Here is an 8,511-nt window from a genome sequence, read left to right as displayed (position 1 = left end):
GCAGGTGGAATGGGAGAATGCCCCAGGTGATCACCGACCTCCCCCATGTCCCAGGTGACTGCTTTGTAACAGGTTTAGGCAGCAAATGACCTAACACACTTCCAGGGGGTGGCGATTTCCATGTTCTGTAGCAAAGACCAGCAACACCAACTCCTGTGGTCGGACACAGTGGGGTTTATTGACTTGCTGCAGCGCAGAGGCCCACACACACTGTTGGGAGCTATGGGGCATCTCAGTCAAAGGGCTTTGCTCTGGGTGAGGTGCCGTCGGGAAGTCGGGGATCCTGTGACTGGGTCTCGCACACCTGAGCCCGTGGCAGGAGGACTGATGTGATGACGGGTAAATCAGCAGCGGTCTCCTTCGCCAGGACGGGAGCTGTCTGGTCACTTCTGCCGTGTGGACGATGTACTTTTGCCTGAGTCCTGACGTGTTTGCAGCGGTCATGTTCATCTTGATCTCAGCGCGGCCTGTGTGTTACATGGTCTCTGGAGCCGCCTCCCTTCTGTGGACACTGGGGCCAGGGGCTCCTCAGTGGGGCTGAGCGAGAGCAGCATTTTCACCAACTTCTATAGAAGCCTTGTTTATCACCAGCTGAGAACCACTGGAATAAACAATCCCTTCTAACACTGATTCTATTTTTATTATATCTTTGGGGCAAGTTTAGGATTTATTTTTGATTGTATCTTTTCAAAATAGCAAATGTTTTACCAGCACATATTTGAATCTTTAACAGAACAGAGCTTTCTGAGTCCCGGAAAATGGCCCAGAATATTTTTCTAGTTTTCCTTATCTTAGCCACTGTAGTCAATAAAGCTGTGATCCCTTACAGGGAAGAGGGCCCTTAGGCTAGTCTGCTTGGAGTGGCTGCCTTTTCACTAAGTTAAATTCAATTTGAAAATTATTTTTGTCCCTGTGAACGTTACCAGGTGGCTTCTACATGACACCATGCTTGATCTACACAGACTATTTGCCACAGTCACGTAACTAGTAATTGATGGGGTGGTGCAGTCTGAACGCAGGTGCTCCTTCTGGCGTCCACATGTAGAATAAGCAGCAAAAGAGGATAAACTGGAGGCGGAGTGCTCTGAGCGGAAGGGCAGGGCCCGTCTCCGCTGTTTATGTCTATTTAATGTACTTATCGGCTCATCTTGTGTCTGTCCTCACTGTGAGAATGGGCTCCATGAGGATGTAAACTATATCATCACTATAGATGTCAGGGTCAGTAAGTAAATACCCTGGTTGGACTCACTGCATTGTCAGTCAATGTGTTCCTTCAACAGTTGCACCTGCAGACTAGTTGGATCCTGCTGGGTCCCACTTTTGAAAACTGCTTTTGTCTGGATTCTCTAGGTGGACAGTTGCCAAGGTTGGACAGCATGGTGAGGCTGCGCTATAAAGACCACATCGTCCTCACGGTGATGCCGGATCAGGGTGGCTCTGTGAGTATCCCGAGGGGAGAGGTTCTCGTCCTCGGGGCATCTCCCTCAGACTGACAGGTGGCCACGCCCCCCTCTGGCAGTCCCTCTGCTCTCCCAGCTCAGCGCCTGCCATTGCTTTGGGGCGGATACTGCCCCAACCTCACTTTCCACATTTCCCTTCCTGGTGGGCATTTGAGGGCTTGCTTGCCCTCATCTCCCACAGAATCCGTTTAAAAACACTGATTTCAGAGAGAGGGAGAGCGAAAGATAGAAATATCAATGAGAGCGAATCATCACTGGGCTGCCTCCTGCACGCAAGCCCCGACTGGGGAATCGAGCTCGAAATCTGGGCCTGGGCCCTGACTGGGAATTGAACCATGACCTCCTGGTTCATGGGTTGATGCTCAACCACTGAGCTACACGGAGGCCCGCAGAACCCTTTTAATTCTCCTCACATAGTGATTGTCTGGTCTCTGCCCCCAGTTGGGTTTCAGGCCATGTTGCTCAGACGACTTTGGACCCTGTCCATGCGTCTCCCTACCTCAGTCCCTCTTCCATCCTGTAAACTGTGCAGGTCTGTCTTTACATACAGTTTTGTTGATGTTTCTTCTTAAAAAAATCTCTATCCTGTGGGAAGATATTCTACTTTCCATACGTGACCCAGTAGTTCCCCAAACTGGCTGATCGTAGAATCAGCTGGAAGAGTTTGAGATAATGAATTCCTGGGCTCCATCTGGTCTGGGTTGGACCCTCTGCACTTGTTACAGCTCCCCCTACAGCCCAGAGACCTTTGGAACTGTCCCAGGCCCTAAGGCTCCTCCTAGTCAGCTTTCTCCAGAGGCACCTCAGGGATGATTGGAGGGATGGGGGCACCTAGATGTCTCCATGAACAGACTGCTCCAGCTGTCAGGGCCAGACCTGGGGAGGCTGGTTTCTAATAGACACAACACCTCAAAAGTACACATCTTCATTGAAAAACGCAGTCACTCTGCTAATGCATCAGTTTGGGGCCATCCTCTCCCGGGCCAAGGTGTTGGAGCTTTACCTAAGGCGACAGGGAATGGCAGGCTCTGGCAGAGTCTGAGCTGCACTGTGTGGGAGGGAGCGGGAGGGACGTAGAGGCCGTTGGAGAGGCCACTGTAATTGGAATGAAAGTTTTATAGATCACACAGCTGGTATTTCTCTAGAGGTAATGTTCACTCCATCATTTTCATGTCAAATTTTGACGCAAAAAAGTGCAGGTGTGATTAAGTGAAGAAACTTGAGTATTTCATTAGGTTGCTCTGTAAATGGTTGCTTTTTCATGAAATCAGGTTTCTGAAGATGCGCTGGCAGGTGTACTGTTTCATCTGTTATTTGCTACAAACAAATCGTAATCTGCGAGGACGGTAATGAAGTGATAGGCGCACACACAACATATCACAACATTTTGCCCAAAGGATTCTTTACAGTAGTCAGTAAATTTCACTAAAGCACCGAGGTTTTAAGATTTTTCTTGGTTGTTGACCCATGTTATTGGAAAAAGCTCCTCGTAACGAAACCCTCTAAATTCTGTTGATGACTTAATGCTTTTTCTTTTTAAAGGATGAAACTCAAGAAAAGATGGTTTACATCTACCACTCCTTACAGAACAGGAGAGAGACACACATGATGGGGAGCGAGGAAACGGAGGTTCGTTCCAGCCTGAAGTGGATGCTTTTCCTGCGGTCGGTGGTGGCTGGGAGAGACAGTCTGTTCCCTCTGGTTTATGGGAAATGTGCTTTGTTATGACTGCAGTGCGGGCTTAACGTTCCATAAACCTGACAGCCCTTGCGAGTCACATGGTTCTGTGACGTGCAGACACTAGCTGGATGTGCAGGAAAGGTGTAATGTCATGCTAAGCATTTATGTTAGGATGTCTTTCCTGAAGTCTGAGTTTTCATACGGGAATTGGCAAATTCTATAAGTTATCTGATTATAGTCTATGTGCATAGCCTAGCCCAGTGGTGAGCAAACCGCGGCTCGTGTGCCATTCGCGGCTCTTTGGCCCCTTGAGTGTGGCTCTTCCACAAAATACCACGTGCGGGCGCGCACGTACAGTGTGATTGAAACTTTGTGGCCCATGCACAGAAGTCGGTTTTCGGCCTGGGCGAGTCTATTTTGAAGAAGTGGCATTAGAAGAAGTGGGGGTATGTTCGCTGAGGTCAACCCCTCAGATTGAGGACGTTTTTGCAAAGGCCAGCTTAGGAGTGCCCTAATTAAGTTAATAACAATGTACCTACCTATATAGTTTAAGTTTAAAAAATTTGGCTCTCAAAAGAAATTTCAGTCGTTGTACTGTTGATATTTGGCTCTGTTGACTAATGAGTTTGCCGACCACTGGCCTAGCCCATCTGAAACAAGTTTCATACTTTGAAAGGCGTCAAAAATAACAGCGTACGAAGAGTTTTGGGAGTTTATATGAGAGTGCCCCAGGAGAGACATAAGTGGAGTATGATCTGACCGGTTTATCCTTTTTCAGGCTCATGGGCTTCGTTTTCCTCTATCTCATGTGGATGCACTGAAGCAAATTTGGAGCAGCCCAGCGATTTCTGTCAAGGACCTGAAACTCGCTACAGATGCGGAAAAGGAGAGCCTGGCCTTGTCTCTCTGGACAGAATGTTTACTCCAGGTAGTCTAGCGCCTCTACGCACCGTGTCTAGGATTTTGCATACACAGGAAAAGGAAACATATGTTGGGGGCCCCTGCTGCTCTGAGTAGCAGACAGGGATGGAGGGATGGTGACATACAACTTGACTGCATGTGTTCTGGTAGCAGGAGACCCACTGGTTACACGAGGTCGTATGCATTAACGAAAGGATGGCACATTACTCTGTGTCCTAGAAAGTGGCAAAACCAAACTTGTGACAGGTTTATTTATCCAGTGTGGTAGAAAAGGCACAACGACAATAAAGGTATCATTTAAATTTAGAAGTTGTTACCTGGCTTTGTCTCTGTTCTTTGGAAGAAACTTCTTTAAAGAGCCTCATTGGCTCTGAAACATTTTTAAGCAATTAACATGAAGAAAAAATTTCAACTTTTTTTTTTTACAATGACAATATACATACCTTTTGTATACACAAGCCCCCATTTAAAATAAAGTTACCCCTATAAGTTTCATTAAATAATGCTGCCACATTAATGAGAGGCACTCATGTCTATGGGTGTGAGGGAGTTTTACAGCTGCTGCTTGAAAGATGACAGAAAAGCCTGAGATTAAAGGAAAAACCCCAGTGATATCTACATGGAAAGACCAAGTCTCTATAAAAAGTTCTCAAAATAGTGGGTCTTTGAGTTTAAACAATTCACTGTTATTTTATATTCTAAAGTGCATATAGGTTGATATTTTAAAAAATACCACATAGAACTTGTTCTATGTAAAAAATAGGACATTTTTCTGTTTTCTGGCAAAAGTTGGGGATAAAGGGAACAGTTATCTCCAACTCTCAGTTTAAAACCAGCTCAGGAAGGAAAAATGCTTGTGAATTGTATGGTTAAAGGTGGTAATGATTACTTTAAGCCCAAGGTGATATCCTATCTGATTTTGCTTAAATAAAAGCTATTTAAAATGGGAGTAGAACACTGAGTTTTCTATTTTGTAGAAAAATCAACTCCACTTTTACTTACAGTAAAATGGTATAGTCAAGTCTCAACTACTACTTGGTTTTAATTTGAACATGTGAAACTTCCCTTTATCAGGCAAATAAATACCTGACCATCTTCTATGGAGGTGAAACAGTTTTAATAAACCCTTCTTGAGGGCAGATCAGGCGAAACCGAGGGGGAGGTCTCACACCAGGACAGGTAACACTGAGTCCTGTGGCCCACGGGGTGTCTTGCTAATACTTAGAGTGCAAGGATGGTCAGGTGATTTGTGCTTTTTAAGTCTGAAGGACTGAGCAAAGGATGGCCACAGACAATACTCCATATTTGAGCCCTTTTCCTGATAAAGTTCAGGTCCCTCCCTGGGGTCAGTTACAAGTATGAATACTTATGGTGCTTCAGTTATAAAAGCCTCAATAGAAAACCTTTAAGGTTTAGCTATTAATACAGCAGCTTAATAGGTTTATTAACTATTCTTCAAATATTGCTGAAAATTATTCACAACCTATAGGAATTTACTTCCCCGCACCTTGCACTCATCCACACATGTACTAGGATGTGAATACCTACAGGTCGGCAGCACATCCAGCGTCCTAAATGATGCTGTCAGGAACGGAACGTACTGGGTGGACGGAGCGAGAACACCGGCGTCGGTAGACTTGCTCACCCACGTTGGAGATGAAGCAGGAATAGAACCTTTAACCAGAAATCATGACCTGTTCCTCACAGGGGCACGGAGCAGCTGGCAAGAATATGCTGAGCTCCCGGTGGTGAGCACCGGTGGTGCTTCCTGTCTGGGAGGCACGGCGCTTCTCCCTTGGCTCTTTCTAGGGATGCTGCCGAGTCTCACAGGATCTCAATGTCCCACTTCTGCGTTTCTTTCCCCTCCAGGGGCTGGTTTACAATGACATGGGTCTTGTCATAATAATTTCCTCCTAGAATAGAAATTCCAAAAGAAAAGATTATGTCTTCACACAGGTGCGTAACTGTGTCCACCAGCTATTGTTCAGCCCGCGGTTTGGGTCGATTAGCACGTCATTACAAAGCGGGCTGAAATGGGAACCTGAGTTTACACCGGCTGAGCTATTCTTCACCTCATCATGAGAGCTGTAACAGGTGAGGCACCGGCGGCGTGCCCCGCCCCGCCCTGCTCGGAGCTCGAGACTCTGGCTGAGTGCCAGGCACTGTTCTGTTTCTACATCAACAGTGGCTACGACTAACCCAGCGCAGCGGCAGCCCTGACCGTGCTGGTCCTGACCTTGCTGGATGAAAAAACAAGGTTAAATACTTCCCATAGGTTTCAGCTGAGGGCTTTTAAGGATTAGAGCAGAGGTTCTCAAGCTTGGCTGCACATGAGAATCACCTGGGAATCTTTTTAAAAGCCAAGCTTGAGAACCACTAGACTAGAGCAATTTACAGCAAGAAGTTAGAGATGTTTATTTCTAAGAAACATTATATTTTATGGTTTGATATTCAAATGTAAAAATGTTCTAAAGATCCCCGCATGACAAGTGTAAGTTTTTCAGCTGCATCAATGAGCAGAGCCTCAGGTGGTGTCCTCAGGCTTCTCCTGCTTGCTCCACATGGCTAATGGTTTTGTTTGTTAAAACAGCAAATCTTAACTTTTTCCAAACATAATTTAAAATGACTTCATCTCTCTCTTATACATAGTGATTTTCGTTACCCAGGAGAGGGAAGAGGTTTAACTTAAAAAATGGAATCCAGAAACATGACTCACGGGGTTTCCCAGCGGGGCCTACCTTTCACATCGAGGACAAGCTGGTCGCTGAGATAGGAGCTGATGGTGCCGTTTCTGTTCAGCCTCCACTTCTGCCTCAGTTGCCCATGTTCCGCCCACAGGGCTACTCTAGCTCCCGGTGTGTCCCGGCCGCCAATCACATCCAGGCAGGTGTCGTTGGCCTACAGGGTTAAGAAATGCATGGGTAGCACTGTGTTTGCTAAAATACCTTGAATTGGGTCCCTTTTCTTTTCAAACTTTAAGAGAAAGTTTATTTAGCAAGTTACAGAGGTAGTGGAAGGGAGCCAGCCGGGCTGTTCAGGCTCAGGGAACAAGTTACAGAAGCAAAGAAGAGCCCTTGGGGCTTAGAAGAAGGAAAGGCCTGGGAGGGCAGCGTGCTCCCGAGAGGGCGAGCACCACATGGGCCCCTTCCTCCATGTGAACAAGTCACAGACAGTGAGCGACTATGTCCCCTCTGAAAAGAATACTGTACACACATAATTATCACTTCAGTAAGCTCCCAAAAAGCTTCGTTATCGCTGAGGGGAGGAAATGGTATAGAAATAAACCTGAAATGGAGGTACTTATTTCTAAAAAGATGCCTACATCTGACGACAGATGTTCAATAAATGTTTGTTGGACTGGAATTACATGTTAAGTCCCTGCTAGCTTACAAGTATTAGTGTGCTAGGGGCTGGGACTGGCAGAGAAGAATTACTAAGTGGGCTGAGGGGCAGGGACCATGGGAGAGAAAAATTGCTAATTATCCCGCTAGGAAAGCAATGTGTTATGATTAAACCCAGCCAGGTGTGACCCTGCTCGTAAATTTTATGTAAACTTTTTACCCTGCCAGTACCAGGAACGGCTAATGAACCGCTTTGCAGTTTGTTTTTTTGTTTTGAAATACTTTGAAGTCTTTGCAGATAAAAGGTCTTGCTGTACTCTCGGTCAGCACTGCAAGCTGTGATGCTCCTATGGGAGGGACGTGGCTGCAGTCAGCTGGCCAGCTTAATAAAGGCTCTTAAAATTTAAATTTTGAGTCGGTGGTCCAGCTTGCTGATTGAACCCGTAACATTAGCTCGAAGAACTTAGTTTTCTTAATGCTCTTCATTTTGGGTGAAGCATGAGATAAAAGTAGACAAGCCACCGGCGAGACAATACAGTACACTTGGAACATTTTAAAACTTTTATTCCCCACAGCATTAGACACGGAGGGGTCTCAGAGAAACAGAAACCCGGACTTTATTTCCTAGGCTTTCCCCAGTGACAGCTTCTCTCTTCTCTAGCTACTTCATTTTGAAAATGAGAAGGCACCACCAGGTTTGGAATCCCAAAGGCAGCCAGTTCCATCTGGGCTTTATTTGTTTTATTTTATTTTTTGAAATTAAATCTTTATTGTTCAGATTATTACAGTTGTTCCTCTTTTTTCCCCACATAACTCCCCTCCACCCAGTTCCCACCCCACCCTCTGCCCTTACCCCCCTCCCCTACTGTCCTCATACATAGGTGTACGATTTTTGTTCAGTCTCTTCCTCCACTCCCACACACCTTCCCCCTCCACCCCCCAAGAATAGTCAGTCCATTCCCTTTCTATGCCCCTGATTCTGTTATAATCACCAGTTCATTCTGTTCATCAGATTATGTATTCCCTTGATTTTTAGATTCACTTGTTGATAGATGTGTATTTGTTGTTCATAATTTGTATCTTTAGCCTTTTCTTCTTCTTCCTCTTCT

The 8,511-nt window shown here is 45.8% G+C and overlaps 2 protein-coding genes across 2 annotated transcripts in view; one reads left to right on the top strand and one right to left on the bottom strand.

The window, feature by feature from the left end:
* Positions 1 to 4,367, top strand: part of MINA (MYC induced nuclear antigen) — a 19,321-nt gene extending 14,954 nt beyond the window's left edge. Inside the window, exons 8-10 of the mRNA XM_006774966.2 lie at positions 1,351 to 1,439; positions 3,003 to 3,089; positions 3,919 to 4,367. Coding sequence (XP_006775029.1) covers positions 1,351 to 1,439; positions 3,003 to 3,089; positions 3,919 to 4,077 — 335 coding nt within the window. The 3' untranslated portion in view covers positions 4,078 to 4,367. The remainder of the gene's footprint in view (positions 1 to 1,350; positions 1,440 to 3,002; positions 3,090 to 3,918) is intronic.
* CRYBG3 (crystallin beta-gamma domain containing 3) overlaps positions 4,277 to 8,511 on the bottom strand; it is a 144,695-nt gene continuing 140,460 nt past the window's right edge. The window contains 2 exon segments of the mRNA XM_015571272.1: positions 4,277 to 5,974; positions 6,800 to 6,959. Coding sequence (XP_015426758.1) covers positions 5,886 to 5,974; positions 6,800 to 6,959 — 249 coding nt within the window. The 3' untranslated portion in view covers positions 4,277 to 5,885.

Source organism: Myotis davidii, unplaced genomic scaffold, assembly GCF_000327345.1.
Source record: "Myotis davidii unplaced genomic scaffold, ASM32734v1 scaffold48, whole genome shotgun sequence".
Lineage (NCBI taxonomy): Eukaryota > Metazoa > Chordata > Mammalia > Chiroptera > Vespertilionidae > Myotis > Myotis davidii.
Note: the sequence above shows the minus strand (reverse complement) of the source record. Positions and strands in the feature narration are given on the sequence as shown.